The sequence below is a fragment of the Asterias amurensis genome, chromosome 4 (genome assembly GCF_032118995.1).
Source record: "Asterias amurensis chromosome 4, ASM3211899v1".
Taxonomy (NCBI): Eukaryota; Metazoa; Echinodermata; class Asteroidea; order Forcipulatida; family Asteriidae; genus Asterias; species Asterias amurensis.
Window position 1 is genome coordinate 17,569,972 of NC_092651.1, and position 27,933 is coordinate 17,597,904.

At 39.4% G+C, this 27,933-nt stretch overlaps 1 protein-coding gene across 1 annotated transcript; it reads right to left on the bottom strand.

Annotated features, from left to right (window-relative positions):
* Positions 1-1,195: 1,195 nt before the first annotated feature.
* On the bottom strand, positions 1,196-27,879 carry LOC139936380 (uncharacterized). The gene is made up of 22 exons (XM_071931188.1): positions 27,711-27,879; positions 25,582-25,831; positions 24,931-25,137; positions 24,301-24,536; positions 23,719-23,884; positions 22,293-22,434; positions 21,622-21,740; positions 20,718-20,940; positions 19,501-19,715; positions 18,292-18,478; positions 16,814-17,014; positions 15,598-15,741; positions 14,523-14,605; positions 13,053-13,360; positions 12,640-12,753; positions 11,452-11,628; positions 10,491-10,657; positions 9,075-9,197; positions 8,278-8,513; positions 6,813-6,933; positions 4,957-5,045; positions 1,196-3,451 (listed from the first exon to the last, which is right to left on the bottom strand). Exons 2-22 carry the CDS (start codon positions 25,829-25,831, stop codon positions 3,174-3,176), a joined length of 3,786 nt encoding a protein of 1,261 aa, XP_071787289.1. The 5' UTR covers positions 27,711-27,879; the 3' UTR covers positions 1,196-3,173.
* Between the last annotated feature and the right edge of the window lie 54 nt (positions 27,880-27,933).

Consider the following 27,933-nt stretch of genomic DNA (forward strand, 5'->3'; position numbering starts at 1 on the left):
CAGGTTGCTTAACAAAACTGGTTAAAGCCAATATTCCATAAAGTTAACATTGTTGCAACTGGTGCCCCACTCATTTTTTGCTTAGCAAGGAAAATTGGTTCATGAAAATGGGCCCATTTGGGTGACGCCACCGTCAACACCATCATACAAAAAGACGCAAGGTTCAAAATTTTGCCCGCGAGTGGTGTTGGCATGCACGATTTAAAGTTAAGGTGGTGCCCCACTATTGCAACTGGTCATATGTTACTTAGCAAAGGCATTTGCATAAGAAATTGGACCCTTTTCCGGTTACGCCACCATCAGCTCCATCATCCAGAAAGACACAATGTTCCCTGATATTAAACCCAAAAGTGGTGTCAGAGGGCGATGCACAACATATTTCACGAGGCGGATCCAAGGGATCATTAAACCCCGCGTCTTGGAGCTGTCGCTATGCAAACAGTACATCTAAATCCGCACAAGTTTGCTCAGTACCCCCATACTCTACCCCCAAACACTCCACAAATGACCGTTATGTTTGCCTTCCACCACTGGGCACAAATATTTCATTTACTTGTCAGAGTTGACATAACAGTTTCTTCACCAAGAAAAACAAAATGTCCTCGAGTTTGGCGCCGCAGCTATGAGGCCCCCTTCACTATTATTAAGGCGGGTTAGTTCTTCAAACAGTCAAACCATTAGTTCCAAATGAAGTGGACTAACCAAAGTATTTGCTGGGTCTTTTTCTGTCTTCGCGATGACAGACAAGCAGTGTATTTGTGGCTATTTTAAGACTCAAATACACTTTTAAGATTTCCTTCTGTATAGGCGAAAGTGTAGCCACTATGCTAACATACATGCATTGCTTGGATACCACATATTCTACTCGAGACATTTAATACAAACATGCTTTCGGATCTGACGAGCTATTCACAAAACACCAATTAAACTTGGGTCCCTTGCTTTATTTTAGCATGGTTGTCAAATGTAGCAGTTTTGACAAGATTTTGCAAGAGAACTTGGACAGTAGAAACAATTGCTGTCCATTCACACTTTGTAAAATTTAACAACCATGCTACAATTTAGCATGGGACCCTTGCTATATTGCTCTCGTGTGAAAGGGGCTGAAGTAGGTATGTAGAATTTAGGACATTTCTCATGATAGAGACTCACTAAATAAAGAGAATGATTTCACTACCAGTCTTGGTTGCTTGGTATACTGATTTGGTTTATATTTTTTATTAATATAAAATTTCATATCTTGATACTTTCATATAATCTTCAATATAACTTATTAGGCACACAACAGATAACTACTATAACTTAGTGCAGCATTTGTTTAATGAATGCTATCAATATAATAATTCAGTTTTGGGTTGAACAAAGAAAACAAGTTTAAAGACCAGCGTTGATTAAGTTCTCTTATGCACACAATCTACAATTTGAAATATCTACGTTTTGTAAAAAAATAAACAAAATCAGAATTTCTTCAAAAATAGTTCAATTTGAAAGGGCGATGAAAGATATTCTTTGATAAAAGAAACAACTTTACAAGACTTAAATAACGAATGAGGGGTTTGTAACAAAGATATTGATATAAGATGTTGAAACAGTAAGCTATATAGGCCTAGACAAGTATAGATCTGAAGCCTGAGAAAAGTCTGACATTCTTAATTGTATTAATATAGCTGCAATAACCCTCTTACTATGTGACCATTTAATGCCACACTGGTTTTATCTATGCCAGACTGCAATATACATGTATCATGTGATGAATGCATCTTCACAGTTATACACACAATTAAATCTGAGCACAGTTGTGCCACCAAACACAAGTAGTGGCTGATCAACTTGCAAGAAAATTGTAGTAAGAGTAGGAGGGTTAATGTTAAAATGTGGCATATTGTAACGAGCAGTCTAGTTCTGGATTTAAGTTCTGTGTTTATGAAAAGCAGAATGTGGGTTTCAGTTCCAGTTTGGAACTTACGGAGGACAAAACAAATGGGGAAAAAAGGACCCCATAGGGGATTTGTAAAGACCAGGGTGTCCCACAAGGAAATTTTTGAACAAAGCCTACGGGAAACTGTTAAGTACAGGGACAAAGAAAATAACAAAAGATGCTCCACAAGGATGTATTTTTGAGAATCTGTGATGACACTTAGTTAGCAAAACACTTGACCATTATTGATTTGTCTTTTGGATGGGTCGTTGTTAAGCCCTTGGTCTCGTGTCGTAATGCATGTGAAAGAACCAAGAACACTTATCAATAAGAGAAGGGTGTTTGCCCAGGTGTTCCCAGGCAAAGTTTGTGTGTGATATTCAGTAATGAATTTTACTAACTTAATTTGAACGAGTACCAGAACCAGATGTAAAGTAATAACCGATTTGCCTATATGAGATTGGTTGTGCATAGTGTGAGATAAAATTCACATGGAATATATCAACAAAACAAACCCCAGTCTGCACATAAGTCATTGACATTGCCTTTATTGACCACTCGCATATGACATCACAGACACAAACAGCCCCCTCACTAAGGTCAAGAGATGCTTCACTCGGGCCAAGCGCCTAATCCAGTATTGCTGGGATGGGCTGATGTATACTCGTGGGCTTTGACCATTCCCCCTAACTTATAAACCCCTGGTCAAATCTTCCTGTCTATGAAAGATTTGACTATCAATAAAAAATGTAGCTCTATTTTGTAACTCCATTGCCAGAGCTGTTGTCATTCTTTACCTTGTACTACAAATAGAAATCAATCGCAACATTCTTCTTGCAACTTTGGTTTAGGTAGGATTTGAACCTTTGCATGGTGGAAATACGATATAGAAAGCTTTGCGGTAACACCATGTAATGACTATCTCTAATGAGTTGGGGGTAGTTCTGAAAAGAACCGTTGGTTTCAACTTGACATTTCGATCAGTATGCTCTGTTCCTCTTCTGGAGAAAGATTGTTCACATTATCCATGGAGCCTCCATGCATTATCATATCATGTGTGCACATGTTGTGATTGCAGTACAATTGTTCCCATCATGGATCACTACATTCTGAACAAGAATTTGTACGAGCTCATCTGCCCATCCCAGCGGTCTTGGATGAGACAGATCAGGCCGAGCGAAGAAATATGCATGGCTCATGCATACGCGCTCGTGTCAACTCGTTGACCTCAGTGATGGCAGTCTGCGCAAGAGATCTATTGATTCTCAGGCAACTCTAGCTTGATGCAACACAATGCACCAAGTCCATCTGCAAAATACAAATGCCACACCCTCTGGGCGTCGCTCCCCTTCTCATCAACAGCGCCCTCAACGGCGGGGTCGTTCAAGTAGACCGGTAGAAACCCGTGTCGACCTCCTCCGAGGAATGGATGAATGGCAATCAGGTCACCGGTGGTTGAAAACCAGTACATGTTCTCTCTGTAGTAACGGTCAGTCTTGTTGCTGAAAACAGTCGCAGACACCACGAAACCAGCTGGAAAGTGAATGAAAAGTAAAATGTAATTAGATTTATTAAGCGCCTCATGCTGATACAACCCCGAGTGTTTAAAGGCTGTGGAATTACTCAAAATAATTGTTACGTAAAAACTTACTTGGTAACAAACTGTTGACAGTACAAAGCATTGTAAACGGTTCCCTCTAAAGTAACATAGTTTTTGAGAAAGTAGTAATTTCTCACTAAAATATTTGAATTGAATCCGAGACCTCAGCTAAGGTCCCGAATTCAAGGCATCTGAAAGCACACAACTTGTGCGACAAGGGTGTTTTTTTCTTCCATTACTCTCTCGCACTTCGACAACCAATTAAGTTCAAATTTTCACAGGTTTGCTTATTTTTTTGCATCATTTTGAGATACACCAAGTGAGAAGACTGGTCTTTGACAATTGCCAAAAGTGTCCAGTGTCTTTAAACATTTCTTAAAGAGTAAAAAGAGACTAAATTTCTAAAAGTCATGAAGAAGAAAACAAAACAAAGTTTGCATTAGACATCAGAGTGGACTAAAGTCACCAAAATAAGCAAAACTGTTCTGTTTCCAGCAAAAACAAAGTTATTATACCCGATTGGATACAAACATTCCTCGTAGTTTAACCAAACTAGTATCTTATTGTATGGGCAACCTTACTTTCAAACTTTCAGAGTTGTATTATTATTATTAATGTGTTTTTTAAATACTGCCTAACAGCGGCTAAAAGCCAAAATGTACAGTTTACAATAACCCATCATTTAAAATTATTAAAGAATTAGCAATATATTACAAAAACACATGGAAAGTTTAAAAGTCGGTTGTTTAGAAAACACTGGTAAATTTCAGCGTCAAATTTTTATGCTGTGTGCTACATACTGAACATATTTCAATCAATCAATCAATTTATTTTCACAGTATCAAAATCACAACCAAAATAATATCATAGGCAATGTTAATGTTAATTGGAACTTAAGTGATAAATAAGTTATATTAGATAATAGTTGTTTGACTTAAAGGGAAGGTACACGTTTGGTTATTACTCAAAACAAACGTTAACTTAAAAACTGACATGGTAACAAGCATTGGAGAGCTGTTGATAGTATAAAACATTGTGGGAAACGACTCCCTCTGAAGTAACATAGTTTTTGAGAAAGAAGTAATTTCTCACTAAAATAATAAAAGACTTCTAGCTAGAAGTCTTTTATTCCTGTCTGAAAGCACACAAATTCATCTATCAAGGGGGTTTTTTCTTTCATCATTTTCTTGCAACTTCCATGACCGATTGAGCCCAAATTTTCACAGGCTTGTTATTTTATGCTCATAATGGGATACACCAAGTAAGAACACTGGTCTTTGACAATTACCAACTGTGCACACTGCCTTTAAATGAAGAATAAGCACGGACATTCATGAAACTGTGGAGGGACCCATAAAGTCTTTTCTTAATAATCACAAAGTCATTTTACACTTATTTCCCTTTTGACGAAAAGAAACAAAAACCCAGTCCAAATCACCTTGTTCACTGATGTAGCAGAGCTCCGTCGGCTTTCCAGGCACCATGATATCCCACACTTCAACAACATCAGAAGCGACTTCATCATCACTGTTAACAACGTTGATAAAAAACAGACCTAATGATTAAAGGCACTGGACACTATTGGTAATTATACAAAATAATTGTTAGCATGAAAGCTTACTTGGGAACGAGCAATGGAGAGCTGTTGATAGTATCAAACTTTGTGAGAAACTCTGAAATAAAGTAGTAATTTCTAACTCAAAAAATAAAAGACTTTAGGCACCTGAAGAACTCAGATTTGTGCAACAAAGGTATTTTTTTCATTATTTTCTTGCAACTTTGATGACCAATTGAGTTCAAATTTTCACAGATTGTTATTGTTATTTGTAATTGCTAGCATATGTTGAGAAACACTTAGTGAGAATACTGGTCTTTGACAATTACAAAAGTGTCCAGTGCCTTTAAATCCGTGACTGCGCCTAGCGGAAAAACCCACAGTAGATAATAAATTTTTATCAAGGCCCTTTTTAAAACAACAGTGTCAGCATGGCTCAAGTTTGGGATCAGTCCAACTGTTTGAAACCCACATAAGAAAAAGGCATGTTTTCTGAAACAAACTGACAGAGCCTGAACCCAAGTGGTGGTTTTCAAAAACATCCTTTGCCCCGTTACTGAAATAAAGAGCATTTAATATTGCGCACAAATCCGCAAAAAAACACACGCTCATAGCGCATACGAAGCAAACATGATCATAATATTAATTTTGGTATGTTACCTTAAACTTATTAAGTTGGAAATCAGGTAGAGTCCTATTTTTATTATAACACTAAGTGCGGAACAAGTATAACTTTAATTTTTTTGAAGTGTCTGAGTGGACGTTCCCAACAGTTACCATTATGACATCACTGAGGTCAAGTCACTCGTAGGCTGTAGTAAAAAAAACAATTCATTTTGAAAAGACATCAGATCTGGCACAAAAATTCGCCAGGCAAAAACCTTGTATCTTGGCCCTTTACTTGCTCTGAGTGTTGTTGAACGCAAGTGCTATTTTACACATTTTGCACTGGTGCAAAAACAAGTGTCATGCTACAGTGGTGAAATGCAGCTTTTTGGAATCAAATCCCAGTTATGACCAAGGAGTACAACAAGGTCCTGTGGCCGTGCAGCCTCATTGCATTTGACTTCTTTTGGGAAACTTCTTTTACTTTAACACGCAAACAGAACAGAATCTCTGATTTTAAATAAAGGGGCCCAAGTTTCGCTCACGTTTGAGACTTGTACAATTTTTATCAGGCTTGATAGTCCCTTTCATTTACTTTTACTTCATTTATTCTGGTTGTGCAGCCAAGGACTCTTACAAAAGCAAACTTAATCACTGCACTAGCCAAGAATGAAATGGAGAGGAGACAAGGAAGAAGTTTCAGTTTTGTATGTGGGAGGAAAACCCCCGAGAATTATTCCAGGGAAAACCCACGCAGTCAGGTTGGGACTGAAAAGCTAACCCACATAGTGCCCCCGGTGGGATTCAAACCAGGGTCCTAGAGATGGAAGGCGGGAGAAGATACCCCTATGCCAACATGACCACCCGAAAGAGAGGGGATGATTGGATGAGATGGTATGGTTTAAGGAAAGAAACAACTGATGACACAATGACTAAGGTAACAATGTTCAATTCCCATGAGCGGAACTGGCAGACATCTCTGCATAATACAAAAGTAATTCAAATTATTATTACAGATTTACAGACAAACCTTTGGGAGCGTCTCGAACCAAACAATATAATCAAAACAACATGCTTGAATTGCATCGGAGGAATGCAGACAGTTTTCTGGGAGAGTGTTTTTGTTCACTTACCCAGTTTTCCGTCGTCTCAAGCTTAGTACGTGATTCTCAATGGCAAGGAAGGTGAGATAGTACTGGCCACCTCCACCGCCGGTGAGTGACACCTCATGGGATCCAAGTACCTCAAGATACGCTGAGATGGAATAAAACATACACAAATTCTTATAATAAAAAGGAGATTGCAGAATGCAACTTTTTGTAATCAGATTTCAGTTTGAAGAAAAGGGGCTCATCTCAACATCTCTCCCATAAAATAACAAATCTGTGAAAATTTGAGCTCAATCGGTCGTCGAATTTGAGAGATATTAATGAAAGAAAAAAACACCCTTGTCGCAACATGGTCACACGAAGTTGTGTGCTTTCAGATGCCTGATTTTGAGACCTCAAATTCTAAATCTGAGGTCTCAAAATCAAATTTGTGGAAAATTACTTCTTTCTTGAAAACTACGTCACTTCAGAGAGAGCCGGTTCTCACAATATTTTATACTATCAACCTCTCCCAATTACTTGTAATCAAGAAAGGTTTTATGATTATTTTAAGTAATTACCAATAGTGTCCACTGCCATTTCGTAATGTCCTGTTTTACGGCAATTATGATTGTAGTGTTGTGCTAGGTGTTGTGTCTCTCATCACTTTCTAGTGAGTGAGGCATAGTCCAATAACCATTATATCTTTTCTTTTCTTCTTGTTTTTTATCGTGGGATGATCTGTTGAAATTAGCACTTAGCTGCTATCCCTATGGGATAGCATGCTTGTTTTTTTATGGGGTACTCCTGAAAGAAGAAAAAAAGGCAATTTACAGGCAACCAGTTCCAGGCAATCTCGAAGAAGCAAACCCATTCACATTTAAATATTTTCATAAACTTTGGGGGGATCATAAGACATTGTTTGAAAAATTACTCATGTGCTACCAATGTGGTCCTTTTGCATGCTGATTGCCTTCAAGTTGCCCGTAAAAGTTGCCTCACTTGACAAGGCCCTAAGCCAAGGCACAAAATGTAATCAACCATGTAGCATCTTGCCTGCCAGGAGATGACCCGGAATGCACAAAGTTACTTTACTTAAGTTAAAGGCAGTGGACACTATTTGTAATTACTCAAAATATTTATTAGCATAAAACCTTACTTGGTAATAAGTAATGGGGAGAGGTTGATGGTATAAAACGTTGTGAGAAACGGCTCCCTCTTTAGTGATGTAGTGTTTGAGAAATAAGAAATTTTCCACGAATTTTATTTCGAGACCTCAAGTTTAGAATTGAGGTCTCGAAATCAAGCATGTAAAAGCACACAACTTCGTGAGACAAGGGTGTTTTTTCTTTCATTATTATCTCGCAACTTGGACGACCGATTTAGCTCAAATTTTAACAGGTTGGTTATTTTATGTATATGTTGAGAAATACCAAGTGAGAAGATTGACAATTACCAATAGTGTCCACTATCTTTAAACAAAGAGACAACAGATCGTTAGATATCTTACTTGCATTTGACACAAAGAGCAAAAGTCCGGCATCGTTTGATCCCGATCCATTTGCGTTGTGTTGCTTGCTGTGATGAATAACCACCATCGGTTCCAATGTATCAACGTTCAGTGCGTGAAGGCCCTCATGTGTCAAGATGAAGAGAATGTTCTGGGCTACAGCAAGGGAAGTAATTTCCGCGAATGTACCGCGTGAGTAGCGTTGCTTCTTGGTCTTGAAATCCTTAGAGACAATACTGAAAACAAAGCAATAAGGCATGAGAGCAGGCCTGGAATTTCACTTATGGACCCTTTCGGTAAACAGTATTGTCCAAGGCCCACACTTCCTGTATTACAACTTCTGTATAAAATAACAAACCTGTGGAAATTTAAGCTCAATCAGTCATCGGAGTCGGGAGAAAATAACGGGAAAACCCACCCTTGTTTCCGCATGATTCGCCGTGTCATGACCTGTGTTTAAAATAAATCCGTACTTCTCGATATCGAGAATTGATATTGTTTTACTGTTTTCTCAAAAAGTAAAGCATTTCATGGAATAATATTCCAAGGGAAGTCTTTCACCACTACCTTCTGTACACCCTGTAAGTTATTTGTAAATCTGTGAACTTTTTTTCTTTTTTTTTGTACCGAAAGGGTCCAATGGCTTTAAGTGTGGGATTGATAAAAGATGAACTTGGTCAATAGGCCTGATGATTCAACCAAATTCTTTGCCTTTGACAATCAGACTCTGCAAGGGTCTAAAACATTGGGCAACTAACAAACTTTTTCTTTTTTAAAATATACATTCTCAAAAATACCTGTTTCTGGCCTCAGTCTGCAAAAGCTTGTCTCCATGGCCGACAATTATCTGGAGGTCACTCTCTTGTCTCCTGTCCATGTCCGAGTGTAAAATGTTTCCCTTCTCGTCTAAGGCGAGTACCCTGATTAAAGAAAATAAGAACAAGAATGTGTTTTGTTTGAAGGCACTGGACACTATCGGAAATTACTCAAATGAAGTAACGTAGTTTTTGAGAAAAGAGGTAAATTCTTTACTCAAATAACAAAAGACTTGAGCTGAAGCCTGTATGCATGAAAGCACACAAATTCGTTAAACAATGGTGTTTTTTCTTTCATAATTTTCTCGCAACTTCGATGACCAATTGATCCAAAATTTCACAGGTTTGTTATTTCATGCATGTGTTGGGATACACCAAGTAAGAAAACTGGTCTTTGACAATTACCAAAGGTGACCAGTGCCTTAAAATTATGAAAAGTTACACCCCTTACCATCTGCTGCTCCCCAGGTTGTATCATACACATGGGTGGGTGTGATCCCTGGCTAAAGGGCAGCTAATGGTTATGGCTTGTGAATGGCACCCGAACAAAGATATTGACAATTTGGGAGACTGCCAACATATGGCTAGATAGCTCAGTTGGAAGAGCGCCGGGCACGCTGATCCGGAGGTCGTTGGTTCAAATCCCGCTCAATTGTTCTTTGTTCGACACCAAATAAAATTGAATAAAAAACCCTTATGACAAAAAGAAAGGAATAAGCATTAAAGACCAGCTTGAACTTAAACAGCCACAAGTGATCTTTAAAGGAAACTCATTTAAAACGTTTTCAGTCAATAAAGAAATTGAGTTCACATGAGATCAAATGAATTTTAATTGAGGGAGCTCCATTTTGTATAGGTGCTTTGATGCAGCACGGATGTATTACAAAGAAAACACTTAATGACAATAATAATAATTAATAATAATAGTGGCTTCTTATATAGCACGCATATCCATCACTCAGTGACGCTCAAGGCACTGTCACATACAGTATTTCCTGCATGGCATGTGGGAAGACATTTGAATTTTGAGACCTAATCCTTAGCACCATGTGATGGTTTACAAGGTGCTGCGTGGCGCAATATGCTTCCAATCAAACCAGGAACACAGGGGACAACCCCTTTTTTTCTTCCGATAAGTGCACTGGGTTCTTTTACGTTTGTACACAACACCTGGTACCAACAGGTTTACATCCCATTCGAAGGACGAAGCACCATGGTTAGGGTGTTAAGGACACAGGTGTCACGAATGGGACTCGAATCCACACTCTGCCATGTCTGCTGATCAGAAACACCAGAGTTTAAACCGCTCTTAATCGCTAGTCCATAACACGCCTGCACAAGTATGACATCAAAGTATTGTCATTTTGACACAAGCCATTTACCCTGCCATAGACTTACTCGTATTTATCCGGCTGTCGTCCATTACCAAAGACAGATTGCTTGTACATTAATAATATGTTGGCTCTTTTTTCAGGAAACTGATGCCAATTTGCGGGAGACCTGAGTTCAAAGAGTTTAACCACAACCTGCTTGCTGAAAGATGATGGGGAGGTGCAGTCCAAATACTGTAGCAGAAAAAAAGAAACGATTCCTGCATCAATACAAAAATTGCATTGAATCTTTATCACTTCACGTCGGAGGATGTGTACATCTGCTAAATTTTTCTAAAAATGGCTAGTACGGTAGACGGTCTTGTTCACCACAAACAACTTTTGGAGCCCATTTTTTTTCCAGTCAGTCGGAATGTTGAGATTATTATTCACCAGTACTGAGTATACAGTGCTAACACACATCTGTGTATGGGTAAAAACCAAAATTAATATTCTTTATCTCCGATGCAAATTTAACATCTCTTATAGGTAATTTCTCAATAAAATATGAAAAGACTTCTAGCTAGAAGTCTTTTATTCCTATCTGAAAGCACACAAATTCATTCAACAAGGGTGCTTATTCTTTCTTCATTTTCTCGCAACTTCGATGACCAATTGAGCCCAAATTTTCACAGGCTTGTTATTTTATGCGTATGATGGGATACACCAAGTGAAAACACTGGTCTTTGACAATTACCAAATGTGCATAGTTCCTTTAATCATGTTGACATGCTCCAAGGCGTTGAACATGGCACTAGTAACAAACTAAACAAGTACAATTGTATCGACAAACTAAAAAATAAGAAACAGAATTATAGAAATATGAGTACAAATTCTTAAAAACATTCCACCTGTTAGTAAAACATGCAACTCGATAAACTCGATGAATTCCTGAAGTATTAAAAATGTAAGTTGATTTAAAATCTGAAATATTTGTAACGACTGAAAAAATTACTGCACAAACAAAAAGAGGAACTTTTATTACATACCATGAATACATCATAATTGTACGATGAGAGTGAAAGTACAACCATTGTCTTGCCGATGTACATCACATTGTTTAAAGTGACCTTCAGCATTTTGCCCACCCTTAGGCTTTCAGCACGGAAGACGGATTTGGCGGATTGTCCGGAATCAAACAGCTTCGACATTAAGTATTGAAAACTCTGTTGGTTTCAAATAGAAAGAAAAAAGAGTAATACAAAAATAGGAAATCATGTATTTATTTCAGGAGCTTTACAGAAATAATACAGTTTTGTCGATAAACTTAGAGCAAGTCTTCCGGGTATAATTTGATCTTCCAGAACCAAGTTGGTCTCTTTTGAGTTTTTGTGTGTGCAATTCTGTCATGTCTGTGTATACAAATACTTTAGTTGAACATACATGTAGTTTATGGCTGTAAATTAAGAATTGTATTGAGTGGGAAACAAGTTTGGCCATAAAATTCAATTTTGTTTTTACAAATCCCCAAAAGAAAAAATAAGAAAAACATGGACCTAAAAGTTGACCTTCGTTTCCAGTTATTTGAAAGCAATTCAGAATTCAACCATCAAGTCAACAACATTTCCATTGCTTTCACTTAAGTGTTGGTTTCTCTTCGGTGCTTTACACAGGGTTAGCATGAAACAAGTATAGTTGGTAAGACATCTATCAAGTGATGCAGTGAGCGATTTTTCTTGTACTTTGGCAGAGCAAAATACTACACAAAATGTATCAGTTGCTACTCACAAATCCCCATTTGCTATTCAATATTAGCGTTCAGTGTGCAAAATAAATTCACTGCATATTTGTTGCTAAGAAAATTTGCTGGACAAATTTGTTCCCCGTAGGGTGTTGTGGCCGAGCGGTTAAGAGCATCAAATTCAAGTTCTGGTGGTTAAGTCATCGGAGTGTGGGTTCGAATCCCGGTTGTGACACTTGTGTCCTGAGCAAGATGCTTTACAATAATTGCTTCTCTCCGGGTACCTTTGAGGGTAGAGGTTAACATTGTATTTGAAAAAGCCTTCAGAGCGCCACAGCAGCTTGGGGCTGTATACTCCTCAGGGAGCGGAGAAAGATTAAAGGAATGTTATTGGCCTAATGACCAGGGCACAAATATATAGCCCATTAATATGGTTATTGTAAAGTGTGCTATGTTCAAACTAGTTTTTATTATTATTATTCCCTGTGCTGCTCACCTGAACTGAGATATCTAAACGCTTTTTGATTACATAATCAATGAACTCGTCGACTACTGTGGAATATTTGTCTTCAAAACGATCTCTCCATGAAGACGTTTTCTCACAAAAATACTAAGAATAGAAAAGAAGAAAAGAAAAAAAAAACACTGACAATTATGCATGAGATTACTCTTTAGTAAAAAGATGTTTTATAATAACATTTTTCCTTTTAATTTTCTCTACGGCTTAGAAGGCAAGGTCTCCATTTTGGGCGATTGTCAAAGACCAGTATCCTCACTTGGTATGCCCCAATATATGCATAAAATAACAAACCTGTGAAAATTTGAGCTCAATTGGTCATTGAAGTTGCAAGAGAATAATCAAAGAATAAAAACACCAGTGAAATTAAAATTAAAATACTTAATTTATACCTTCTTGAAACCTTGGTAATACAGCTCCACAATATCAAGTTTCTCCCTGCCCGTGGCATCCTGGAATGTAACCGACACAGAGGGGCACATCTCTCTACCAATGCAATCTGACTTTTTATCTGGTTCAGAATTCTCTCGATTTCTTCTCCAGGAAGTCCGTTCAGCAGCTACCTCATAGGTATAATAGGGCTTCATGCCGCTGGTGACAACCACTGCGACCGTTGCCAATGTAGTTGGATTCACGTATACTACGATAGGCTGCGGTAACATTTGATTGCAGTTGATGCGAAAGTTTGCAAACGTTTCCTCTGAAAATGTGAAGAAATATCTATTTAAAAAACTGGGCTGCTTGCTTTGTGCATGTTAAGCAATCAACATCTTTTTTTTTAACTCCTTGTTTTGTACAGAAATGTAAATGTTATGTAAAAGGAGTAGGTCTCATAACTCAAACCTAGTCCCTAATACCTTGCAGGAAAATACTGAATGTTGATTAATTTTTGGAAATACCAAAGTTATTCCTTCCCTTTAAAGCCATTGGACCCTTTCGGTACAAAAAAAAAATTAAAAGTTCACAGATTTACAAATAACTTACAGGATTTACAGAAGGTAATGGTGAAAGACTTCTCTTGAAATATTATTCCATGAAATGCTTTACTTTTTGAGAAAACACTAAAACATGTCAATTCTCGATATCGAGAATTACGGATTTATTTTAATCACATGTCACGAAATGGCAAAACGTGCGGAAACAAGGGTGTGTTTTTCCCGCTATTTTCTCCCGACTTCGATGACTGATTGAGCCTTAATTTTCACAGGTTTGTTATTTTATATAGAAGTTGTGATACACGAAGTTGTGATACACGAAGTGTGTGCCTTTGGAAAAAACTGTTTACCGAAAGTGTCCAATTGCTTTAAGTAAGGAAAAGCTATAACAAGGGCCCAATTTCATAAAACATGTAAGCAGCCGTTTTGTGCTTACGGAGCGGCCCTTAGCAGAATGTCTATTTCATAAAGCTGCTAACCATAAGCAAGGGTAAATGCTGGCTAAACCATAGTAACCACACGATTGACATAACAATGTTAAGCCATGGTGAACGTGCATGCGCACATAAACAAATTCTGCTAACTGGAGAAATCTTGGTGAAATACGTTTATGCGTGGGGACATTTTTCTGTTACCAAGCACAAACATTTGCTTACCGGTAAGCAGCACAAACATTTGCTTACCGGTAAGCAGCTTTATGAAATTGGGCCCAGGTGTTTAAGAGCCGTGCTTCTAATTGGTGGCTATGGCTTTGGCTGTTGCTAAGGCTGTTGCTAAGGGTAGCCTATGCCTCAACACCCATTCAAGTTAGGATCCAACCACAGCCATAGCTGTTACCACTGTAATGACTTTTTCACCTTGTTTTTAAATAGACACATCTTACAGCCGGAACCGAAGACATGTTTTGAATGAGGTCCTGTAACTTACCAGTACCACTGGGCACTGATGATGGGCAGAAGTTGTCCCATTTGTGGGGCTGCTCAGAGCAGGAACAATCAAAGTGCACTTTTCTGTAAAAAAAACACAACAAATTTTAGACAGTTATAATGTATAAGTTTGTGGCCTGACACTTTGACCCAAGCAGAGTATTTCTCGAAGGCTAAAGCCCAGTTCATACTTCGCTTTGCGAATCGAATGTTGACGCTACAAAATTCGCAACGAATTTCGCAGCAGTTCAGCTCTGCTCAACTCAATTGCGAATATCGCTGCGAAAGGATAGTTGTGAAGTCAAATTCACGTCAAATTTGCTTCGCATTCAGATTCGCAGGAAGTACGAGCCGGGCTTTATCGATCTATTAACACAGCAAACATAACAGGTATACTGGTGTAACAGAGGCAGAGGGACAGAGCAGGGAGAAACTGTGGATAAGGCACCTCAAGTCCATTCAACCCATGCTCTGAACATCCATAAAAGGAAATGATTACTGACGATTGGTCTACGCCTTCTCCTTTATCCAACAGATATCCACCTGTTATTAAGTCTGCCTCATTGCCCAACTAGTAATTACTTTTTCTCTCTATTCCCATGTTTCATTTTGTCCTTTAAAGACACTGGACACTATTGGTAATTGTCAAAGACCAGTCTTCTCACTTGGTGTATCTCAACATATGCATAAAATAACAAACATGTGAAAAGTTGAGCCTTTAAGTTTCTAACCTCTTGTGGTCAAACCAGCCCCTTCAATCTACTTGGGTCATTAAACTGAATGGATGAGCAGTAAATCTGCCTGGGGCAGTCTGATATTTTGTGCATGATCTAATAAAGTTTTGTTTAGAAAAGGAATTACATAGAGATAACAGGTGTTAGTTGTCAGATGAAAAGGATGTTCTACTCTAGCCGCTTTATTTAATGGAGCTTTCCCTTAATGCAGGCACGCTTAGACAATTTTTAGAAAAATAGGTTTCCACACATAACACTAAACATGAGAACCACACAAAATTTTCCATAATGGAATAGACTTGAGTCTATATAGTTGAGGTCTATACAAGTTTTGTTTTTTACCCAGTGTATAGATCTAAACACACAGTCCGGAGAGGAGGTAGATTCTGTATCATAGCAGCACTCAGATGACCTTCAGGGGTCACGTAGAGGTCAAGGGTCACTCCTTGAACATCTGCAGCCTGTTCGCGTCTCACTTTGGTGTTCCTTTAGAGAAAAATAAACTTTTAAATGTCTTCAGCTTTCACAAAAAATAGATAATAGTATAATTGTAACACAGGCAAGGGTCTAGTCTTCTGTTCAACCTCTTCCACAATCTAATGCTGAAAGAGGGCGCAATGATATGACATGTCACAGCAGTTTGTGTGGCGTTGTGGTTCGTCTTTAGATAACGCCCTATGTTTTTAGACTCTGGACACTATTGGTAATTACTCAAAATAATTGTCAGCATAAAAACTTACTTCAATTGATAATGAGCAAAGGAGAGTTGTTGATAGTATCAAACATAGTGAGAAACGGCTCCCTCTGAAGTAACACAATTTTGTATATGCAACATCATGAACAGGGTCTTTTTTATTTCATTAATCACTTGCAATTTGGATGACCAAATTTTCACAGGTTTGTTATTTTATGCATATGTTGGGATACACCAAGTGAGAACACTGGTCTGTGAAAATTACCAAAGGTGTCCAGAGGTCGATTTCACAAAGAGTTAGAACTCGTCTGTTCTCGAGTTAGGATGAGTAATAACTCGTCCTAACTTAGGATTATTCTTAAGTTTTACATGCTACAGTACAAGGCTTGGACTCATCCCCAGTCCTAAGATTAATCTTAAGTTAGGAAGAGTTTTGTGAAATCGACAGCAGTGCCTTTAATGAGAATGAGGATGAGGAGAACCCTTGTTCCACACTATCTGGTTACATCATGTTCTGATCATTATTCTGTTCACCCAAACTTGAAAACAAGAATCCCTAAATCTGAATTATATAGTAGGCAAAGCATCCTTATGGAAACATCACACCAACTTTTTGCAGAGAAAACATAGAAGAAACTTCAGTTTTAGATGTGGGAGGAAAAACCCCTATTGAAGGGGAAAACCCTGGCATCCAGGTATAGGAATCGAAAACTCAATCCACATGCAAGGCTCCGGTCCGGGAATCAAACCAGGGTCTACAGAGGTGAATGGCAGGGACAGAAACCACTGAGCCAACCTAACTGTTCATTAGCTACAATAGTGCAGGAGTAATTTTTTTAAAGGGAACCAGCTGAGTAAACTCACCTGTCATGGCAGTAGGATGGGTGGCCCAACCCTCGTCGCCAGACTAAAGGAAGCACTCTTAAGGGTACCCCTATCACCTTCCCCAGAGCCTTGGTCTTGAGGTCGATCCAGTCCAGGAAGAGCCACCAGGGGTGCGGTTTCACAACGTCTTCAGACAATGTCATGGCAACAGATCCTGGAAGCTGGGTGCCATACCCAAACCTGTCACACACAAAAGATGAGAGGTGTCAGACCCAGTCAAAATGAAAAAAAAATTGTTTGGGAGGTACAACCGACGGGGTGTTTAACCCAAATAGTAGCTGAGAATTGCTTTATTTTGTTTTAATAAGTTGAGTGTAAATGATTAAAGCAATTGGCCTGTGGAATTTTTTTGACATAAATTCAAGTGAAATCTGGCTTCCAACTCCAGAATTATTATAAGACCGACATTAGTTCTCACGTTTAACCAAGTACATGAAAACAGGCCTGGAATTTCTTTATTGAAAGGGCAAGGCCATTGAAAGATCTTAAAGTCAATGGGAAACTTTTTAAGGGGCACCAAGATCAAGACCAGGGGCAATGGATTGACGCCATGGCCTCTGTGGCCTGTGCATACACATTCTTGAGCTGTGAAAATGCCACATGCTGTTTGAGGCCTGGAATTCCACGGAGGCAACAGGGACTTGGGCCTCCATTTTCCTGGTCTTGGCCTTGTTGCCCCTTAACATTTCTGTTGACTGTCAGATATTCCAACAGAATTGCCCTTTTCAGGGTACAAATGGCCTTGCCGTCTCAAAGATGTGCTCGTTTTTGGTACCTTATGGAGACCAATGACAAAACGAAACAGGGGAAACAAAAGAGCTCCATAGGGGAATATGGTGAAAAAAGGAGTGCTCCACTAGGAGATTTGTGTACGAAGTCTTTGGGAAACTTACAAATGTAGGGACAAAGGAAAGAACAAAAGATAGCTCCACCAAGATGCACTTTTTAATGGGTGAACTTCCAGGCCTGCCGTTTTCTACGCAAGTCACGTTCCTCTTAAAGGGATGGTACACGTTTGGTAACTACTCAAAACAAATATTAACTTAAAAGCTGACTTGGTAACGAGCACTGGGGAGCTGTTGGTAGTATAAAACATTGTGAGAAACGACTCCCTCTGAAGTAACGTAGTTTTTTTAGAAAGAGGTAATTTCTCACTAAAATAGAAGCTAGAATCTTTTATTCCTATCTGAAAACACACAAATTCGTCCAACAAGGGTGTTTTTTCTTTCATCATTTTCTCGCAACTCCGATGACCAACTGAGCTCAAATTTTAGCAGGCTTGTTTATATTTTATGCTTATGATGGGATACACCAAGTGAGGACACTGGTCTTTGACAATTACCAAACCCGTACCTTCCCTTAAAAACAAACATCAGTCAAAAAAGACTTATCTACATGGTGTCACTGCAAAGTATTTTTTATAATTTCATATCCAAACTGTGCTATTATTATAATACCTTGCCATATGAAAGTTGAAAGCATTTTCAGCTGCTACCCCTTCACCAAGCATGGCTAGTATCATAGAGAGATACAGCCCTACAAGGGCGCAGCGAGGTTGAAGTAACTTCTCCAGGCAAGCCCTCGCCTCCCTAAGCCACGATCGATTATGCTCGAAGGCACTCCGTGAACCCTGGTTCAATGGATCTTTGAGAATCAAAACGCAAAACAAACTGTCTTTATCAATGAACGTAGGAAGTCATGGCCACACATGGTGACTTCAAATACATGCATCATAGGGCCTCGAATTTAGGGGCAAAATCCAAAAGACTGCAGAACTTGTTGCAGAGAATCTTTACTAGACTGGGAAGTTATTAACAAGATGGGAATTACAATGAGCAGAGACTCGAATCAAAATGAGAACTAGGAAGAAACTATAAATAATTAGTAAACTTGCCGGTGCAACCAGGTGTAAGTCTCTTTTGTGTGAGTGTTGGCTCTGAAAAGAGCCAGTGTTGTATCAACGTTTCGATTAAAAAGAGAACACTTTATATCATCTTGAATGGTAATAATAGTGGAAATAATGCACATTTTTAGCTGTTTACTAACGGTGACAAATTTGAATTTCTTATGAGTTCTACAGATGAATCTATTATTAATTGCGTTGCCAAATTTGTCTTTTAATTTATGAACTTAAAAGAAAAACATAAAGTCTGATTGCCCCTGTTGACTTTATTTTTCTCCTGCCAATGGAGTACTAAAAAATTCAGGTTTAAAATGTTGATGCAACCCTCCCCGGGGTTTAGGGGTGTGTTCCAACCTATCTTTTTAATACCGCTTTTTAGCTTTTTATGTCTTCTTCTATGGTCACCTTGCCAGTTAGTTTAGAATTTTAGCATAGTTAGGGTTAGAGGCGTCTGTCTCCTGAAAAGGTCAAAACATTACCAATGCCAGCAGAGATAGGCCTATGTAATAAGTAATTAATTAGTTCTCTGTTGGCGGGACAGACGTATCCCCATACTTTTGTTTGAGCACTGGCCTGGTGACCAGTCTTTTTTCTTTGTCTTTTTCTTCCACTCTGTGCTTTTTAACAAGTGTTCTGCGCCTCTGATCATTTTGTATGTAAGGGGCACAATATAAATTTTAATTATTATTATTATTATTATTATTATTCCAAGTTGGAATAAAAAAATATTAAAAAAATTCATAATTGTTGTTATAATTTTTACCAGTTGGGCATCCAGCGTGACAATGTAGTAGAGATTCTACAGCGGCCAGCACTGCGTCTCTTTGTCCCTCCTCCAGATGAGGGTCAAACGTGTAGATACCTCTAAATGACCTCTCGTCCGGACTCCATGATGGAGAGCCCTCCATGGTCTGAGCATGCTCTGTAGTGGTTCTCCATAGCTTCCCTGCCTGGATTGCCGAATGCCGGTCCATTAAACTGCAGAACAGATCAAATAATAGATCGCTAAATTAATGAAGACCCACCCACCAGTGCAAGTTCCTAGTATTGAATAACCCCTTTGTTGATAAAAAAGTCGCCATATTGTAAACTGTATGCGCGTCTAATCGCGTACATCAAAGAAGCACGCAGCACGCAGCGTTCCAGGTTCGATTTCTATGACACACGTACCCACACGTACACTTACACGCTCACAGACGCCATGTTGTAGGTCAGATTTTGTAGGTCAGATAATCAATACCGTCTATAGCAACGTTACGGGAAAGCTTCTTAAGAATGTCAGAGTTAGGCCACAAAAAGTCAGAAATTTTGCATCCGTTTTAACGCGGGAGTGTGTTTACATTGTCACCACTTTGGTCATTTCTTTTAATGGATGAGCAGTTAATTTGCCTAGGGCATTCAGCAGAACAACTGATTTGTGCATGATCCAAATAAGAACACTGTTTGGAAAAGCAATTACATGGAGATAACAGGTGTAAGTTGCAAGACGAAAAGGATGTCTTTTTAGCCTCTTTCTTTAGAGAGGCATTCAAAAAATTCAGGGCAGAAGTCCGGACAGCGACAGGTAAATAGGTTTTGAGTTTAATTTTAACCAACAATTTTCCACCTAGATGTGGAAGGTGAGGAAAGGGCTCACTATGCCATCCCCCATTTTTTTTTTTTTTTTGCACATTAAAGTGCTATAACAACGCCATGCCTGGTTCACATGCAAATTAACTGCTGCTAGATTTAAAGCATCCTGAAGCTGTGGAAAGTTTAGGGCTCAATTTTATACAGCTGATTCAGCAGAAAAGATTGCTTAAAAATTTTCTGCCAAGCAAGCAAACGAGCAGGATAACAGTCACAAATTGTATTTGTGACCATGTGACATGGTAACCTTATTCCAGTAAGCATAACGTTGCTATGCTTAGCTGTTTTTGTGTTTTTAAGCGGCTAAAAAGCAGCTGTATGAAATTTGGCCGTGACTAGAGATCCACTGACCCTTGATCATATGCCGAAGCTGCCAAAGCTAGAGACTGAAGAGTGAGTTTAGAAACCTCTAGTGGATAAAGGTTCCTTGTGGCTAGTTCTACGGCCTCGCGGTAAAACCGTCCAGCCGAGTCACATTGTCCGAAGCTGACTAGAAGTCGTCCGATGTCCGCCAGGATCATGGCTTTGTGACGTGCCCACAGGGTACTATGCTGGGTCTCTGATGAATCTTGGTCTGTTGATAAAAAGAATGAAAAAGAACAACTGAAATTTGCTGATCAGCAGAGTGTGGGTTCGAATCTCCAGCCATGACACTTGAGTCGTTAAGCAAGACACTTAACCATTGCTTCGTCCTTCGGATGGGACGTTAAGTTGTCCCATGTGTTATGTAACGCATGTAAAAGAACCCAGTGCACTTATCGAAAAGAGAATGGATTCGCCCCGGTGTTCCTGATCCGATCAGCAGCAAAACCACAGCACCTTGTAAAGCATTACATGGTGCTATCAGAATTAGGTCTCATATTTCAAAACGTAGTCCCTTATCTGGCAGGAAATACAGTATGTAACAGCGCCAGGAGCATCACTGGGTGACGGACATGTGCGCTTTATAAGAAGCCACAATTATTATTACTATTATCAGACTCAAGTTCAAGAGAATCGCCTCATCATCTCTGGCCTCACAGGTACCATTTCCTCCTTGGTGAAAAGAATCAGTTATAACCTAAGTGTCTTACTCTAGGACACAAGTGTCATGCCCAGGGATTCGAACCCACACCCTGTTGACTTAGCCACAAGCACTCGAGTCCGGTGCACTAGGCCACTCGGCCTAAACACACCAAAAAACTTTGGAGCATGAATCTTATTTACAAGAAGGAAAAACCCCTTCTCCATTCCACTACCAATACCAAAATGTTACCTGCTGGATATTGCTGGATAACTTTCAGGAATGCTTCTTGGGCTCTTGTGCATCTACCCCTAGCCCACCACACATACGCCAGCGCCAGATCAAAGCAGTGTTGAACTAAATTGGGATACCTACACAAGAATACAGTCAAATACTCTATCATTAATTACATAAAAAAATCATTGTGGCGTGTCATGGCCTAGTGGTTAAGAGTACCGGATGCAAGCTCTGGTGTTTGATCAGCAGAGTGTGGGTTCGAGTTCCGGTCGTGACACTTGTGTCCTTATAAGCAAGACACTTAATCATGATTGCTTCGTAAAGTTGGGGAGGTAGAGGTAAGATACTCTGTTAACGTTACTACCAATTTTGATATGAACGAAACACAATGCACACCCTGTGTCCTTGAGCAAAACACTTCATAACAAAAAGCTTCTCTTCACCCAGGGGTAAATGGGTACCCAGAGGGCAGAGTTGGTTCTTGTGACTGATTAGCTTAGTGCGCTACAGATTTGGCGGCACAGGCTGTATACTCCCCAGGGAGCTGAGATGGTTTAAGAAATGATTTAAGGCCCAGTGACCAGAGGTAATAATGATGAAGCGCCATGAGCCTCACTGCGTGATGGACCTGAGCGCTAAATAAGATGCCACTATTATTTTTATTGTTATAGATATATAAAACTAACCGTTTTTGCAGATATTGCTTGGCTTGAAAAACACTCAAATTAACCCTCCGCTGACGTTGACTTTCCTCTGATCTGGATTGTGTGCCAACGTTTGGACTGGAGTAGTGATGTGGTAGTGTCAAATTCAGGTAATGAGCAAGAGCTAGCATTGAAAAAAAGACAAAGATACATTTAAAAATGTATACTGTACGATAAGATAAGATCCATACAAATTTATCCAGCCAATCTTAAAAAGTTAAAAACCAAAAGATCGGAAATTGCACCTCAAGCTCTAACAAAATTACATTACAATACACTATAATATTTTTTTTTTTAAATTGAACGTTAGCAGGAGAAAGCCAACCTAAGGACATCCTAGTTCCCATTGAAAGCAAGAACTACACGAGGATCTGTGGATTATTATGGCCGAGCGGTCTTGTTCGCCCAACTCAAGCTCTGGCGTTGTCAGCAGCACAGCAACAATTTGAATCTCGGTTGTGATGGCACATGGATCCTTGCGCAAGCCACATAACCATAACTGCTTTGTCTTTTGAATGGGACATAAAGTCACCGGTACCTGAGGAGTTTTTTTCTTATGTTGCCCATGGTAGCAAGCCTGAGGATCTGTGAATTATTATGGCGAACGGTCTTGTTCGCCCAACTCAAGCTCTGGCATTGTCAGTAGCACAGCGACGATTTAAATCTCGGTTGTGATGGCACCAAGGTCCTTGCACAGGCCACATAACCATAACTGCTTTGTCCTTTGAATGGGACATAAAGTCACAGGTACCTGAGGAGTTTTTTTCTTATGTTGCCCATGGTAGCAAGCCTGTATACAGACAGATTTTAACCCAGACCAAATAGTGCAATTGTGTGGGGTGTTGTTGCTGAGCAGTCTAGAGCGGTGGACTTAAATTCTGCAATTTACAGAATGAAAGTTCGAATTGTGGCCTGGTCAATCGTGACACTTATCTCCTTGAGCAAGGCACTTTATTAAAAATACTTCTTTCCACCAAGGAGTACAAATGGGTACCAACGAGACCTGGGGAGTAACCTGCGATGGACTTGCATCCTGTCCAGGAGGAATAGAAATATTCTCAGTCGTTTAATGGCAAGGAAACCGGAAATAAACACCAACCTGGTGAGCCATATTGGCTAGGGACAGACTTTACTTTTAAATAGTGAAATTGAAATATGTTCACCATACCCCAAACCGCAGCAGTCTACACAAGTGGGGCTACCTTGCATCTCCGCTTTGTGCTTATGGTGAACCCAAGACGATGCGCCACATGATACCTGACTGCCCACTCTCTCACTTTGATGGTGGCACTGAAGCCCTTCACCTGGCTGAGGACCAAGCCATAAACTGGCTTACGGACTTTAAAGTGAGATCAGCATAGCATACGACATCATCATCACCCCAAACTAGCTACACCAGGGAACTTACCCGCAATTTTCCAGTCAACAGAGGCCAAGTTCTGCAGGCTGACTGGAAGGATCCACTGGCCTTCCTCTGGGTGTCTTTCCGGAGGTGGGTTCATCATGTATGAACGCCAGTAGATTGCCACGTTGGTCCTCCAGAGGGATCTAGCATCTCGCCTCAGAATAAATGTCTTGATAGAAATGACCAAACAATAATAATATCCAGTTAATAAGTGTTTTCACATCCGAATGGCATCTCAAAGCGCTTCCAACATTATTACCCCTGCAGCCGATTTCACAAAACGCTAGGATTAATCCTATCTCGAGACTGAGGATTAATCTTAAGGTCTGCATGCTACAGTGCAGGGTTGGGACTCGTCCTAAGTCCTAAGATTAATCTAAAGTTAGGAAGAAATTGGTGAAATCGAAGACTGGTCACAGGCCTTAAATAATTCCTTTAACCATCTCAGCTCTCTGGTGAGTATACAGCCTGTGCAACAAACATGTTGGACAATTCGGACACAGCCTTTAACAAACAAGAACCATAATATGGAATAGGCTGAAAATTTTGATTGAAATTGGCTAGTGGTTATAAACTGCAACTTACCTTCACACCGTGCGGTGGCAGCAACACCTCCACCGTGTTCCACTCAATCAGTACCTCAAGCACTGCCAAGTTGTGGCACAGCCAGCGTAGCTGTACAGCGGCAAGTCTGGCGCGGTCTCTATGCTGTGAAACTACAGGCTTTAAGCCTGGCGGCAAGGGCCCGCTCCTACTGGGACCCTTCTGCATGCAAAGCTCCATCAGGGTGGGTACTCTCTGTGATCGATCTGCACCTTCGACTGAAACAGATTTCAGTGAACAAAATGATGAAAGCTAATAACAAATAATTTTAGAGGACACAGCATACAAACTACTTTGAGAATAAGTGGTATCTCTAAAATGAGATTGGAAAATAAATTATTGGGTCTTTAAAAGTCAAGACGAGTTACTCATCCTAATTTAGGACCAGCCTATGTTTTTAATATCTCCTTGGACTTGTCCTAAATTAGGGCTAGGCCTAAGTTCTTTGTGAAATCGACTCCTGGACTGTCAACACAAATCTAAAGATGTTGTCATACATGTAGCAAAGCCAACATATTTTCCTCCCTGTGAGACCAACATCACCTCTTATGCAAAAAAGAGGTGAAAAGAGATGAATGAGAAATAATAGACAAAACCTCAGGCCTGTTTTACCAATGTCTAAATCGCACTCAGTGTCGCTGCCTCTCATAAAGTGTTCCAGGAACTCAGTCCTCAGCATGTGTCTCATCCTTCGCCTCTGCATCTTAGTCTTACGTCTGCGATGTGTAGCATCTTGAGTCGGTAGAGGTGTCTCTTCAACAAAACCGATCTCATCCTCACTGCTCGTGTCGCTCTCTTCACATGAGAAGTCTTCCTGAACTAGAAATCAGAGAGAGATGAAACATTGTTGAATTGTAAAATAAAAACCATCGCAAATTTCATAGAGTTGCTTTTGAAGCACAAAAGAGTGCCTGAAAAAGGTTTGGATGAGCAAGAATTAAGCAGGACCAGTTGCAAGTCACATATGTGACATAGTAGTTTTGCTGGTAAGTTTATTATGGTAAGCATATAATGGTTATGCTGAGCAGCTTTTTGTGTTTTTAAGCAGCTCCATTAAATTGGGTCCATAGAGCTCCTTAAGCCGAACAGAGTTGCTTTTAAAAGCAGAAATAAACATGATACTGGTCACAATTGGTAGATATGTGACATGGTAGTTTGGCTACCAGTAACCTTATTTTGACAAGCATAATTTTGGTGTGCTTATATAGTTACTCTATGAGGAGATATAACTGAGAAAAATGATTTAAGAGACTCAGTCCTTACTTTCCAGCTCCGCAAATGCTTCCTCCTCAGTTTTAAAGCCATCATCAGGATCTCCCTTTCCAGATGCTGACTTAGTTTCCAATCCTCTGCCTCTGTCATGATTGGGAGCAGGGACAGAGATGGGTGACTGATCCTTCTCTTTGGCATCTGCTGACAGGGCTAGCGAGATAGAACGGGCAAACTGGCCTTTGTTTTGTATGGCTGCTAACTGTGCAGCCGAGATATCACTGGAGTCAAAGTCCTCGTCCATCTGCAATGCAATTCAAAGGAAATGGTATATTTAAAATGCTACTTTTTGTTAACAGAGTGAGTTATTACTTTTGAGTTAAAGTTATTATACACTTCGGAACAGAAAAAAAGAAAAAAAGTTCACAGATTTACAAATAACTTACAGGGTTTACAGAAGGTAATGGTGAAAGACTTCTCTTGAAATATTATTCCATGAAATGCTTTACTTTTTGAGAAAACATTAAAACAATTATCAATTCTCGATAGCGAGAATTACGGATTTGTTTTAAACACATGTCATGACACGGCGAAGCGTGCGGAAACAAGGGTGGGCTTTCCTGTTATTTTCTCCCGACTCCGATGACCGATTGAGCCCAAATTTTCACAGGTTTGTTATTATATATATAAGTTGTGATACAAGTGTGGGACTTTGGACAATACTGTTTACCGAAAGTGTCCAATGGCTTTAACAGAGCGAGTTATTTTTTTTTTTTTCCATTTCATATTCTGGTTGTGAACCCAAGAACTCTCTGATAAGCAAACTGAATCACTGTACTACCATGGAGAAAGGAATGGTCATAGACTACACTGTACAATAGCCAAGGACCTAGGAGAAAAGAAAGGGAAGAAAGTTTCAGTTTAAGATGTGGGAGCAAAACACATGATGACTATAGTCCAGGCAAAACCCACGTAGTCAGGAACTGAAAATCCAATCCATGTAGTGCCCCCGACGCGGGGGACGTGATTCCTGAAGATGGAAGGCGAGGAAAGATACCAATCTGCCAACCCGTATTTAGACTGTTGTGTTTACAGATAACTTGTAGCAAGTCTAATGACATGTATGTCAAAGGTCATGTGCATGAAGGCGGCCGTCATGTGAGTCTTGTCATAGTAAAACGGGTCAACGTGAAACTGAAAGTATGTACAACATTAAATTGGCGACTTCAAATTGATTTGTCCTAGTCATAGTAGTTATTACAGTGTTAGCTAGAAGTGGAAGACACAACATAGATGTAGAGTAGATTATCTTTTAGGAAAGATTTCCGCATCTGCATGGTCATACTTTTTTAGGGATTTAATTTAAATGTTTTATTGGATGATGGCCTTTTATTTTTACTTTTCCCAAAAGTTTGACATACATTATAAAAAACAAAAGTGAAAAATTCAAGCGCACATTTCGTCATGTGGATGGAAATCAAGCGCACTCATGCCCACCCAGGAAAAAATTCCCATTGAGTCCCATTGATATTTTGAATGGGATTCAATGGGATCCCATTGTTTCAATGGGATTCAATGGGATCCCCTGTGGATCCCATTAGATCCGGTTGAATATGTCCCAAATTCCACCCCAATCCCATTGTATCCCATTAATCCCATTCAAATTTTCAATGGGATCCCATTAAATCCCATTGATTTTTTTCAATGGGAATTTTTTCCTGGGCAAAAGGAACTAAACTGGAGTGTACTGTAGGCTGTAGCAAGCAGTACTGTCTAGACATATAGGCCCTATTATGCCATCGATAACTGTTTTTTTTTTTAATGTTTTCTTTTATAGCTATTACTAATTATAGTATTACTACTAGCCATGTATTGTTAGCTAAGCAATTCTGCATCGGGTAACCACATAAAATTCCTTTAATTTAGTTTAGTACTATTTAATTACCTAGCTGCCCAGAAGGGTTAAAACAGAACGTATACAAAGAGGCACAGACATTTTGAATTTGTGAAAAACAAAGTGTTAAACAATAAAATAATTGAAAAGGGGTAACTCCTTATTTGAAAAATGGGATATGATCCTCTCTACACTAACTAAATCTAATGTTTACAGAGGAGTGTCAATTGGTTGAAACACAATTTTCTGAAATATCGTAACTTCTTTTCACTCTTCAGTCTTTACTTACCACCAACAAGTTGAACTTTACACTTGCAGTTCAAGCCTTCTTAAACCAAGGTGTGTGCGGAAGGAAATGAAACAGGTCTCCCTCATGAATTATACAAAACTAGACAACAGGAGGTAAATAAACAATCGTTGATTCATGAAAGTTGCAAGACCAGTGTGCAACAATAATTTAGTTTGTTGTTGTCCAACCTCTGAATGATCGTTCCCAACGATTTGGTCCGTTC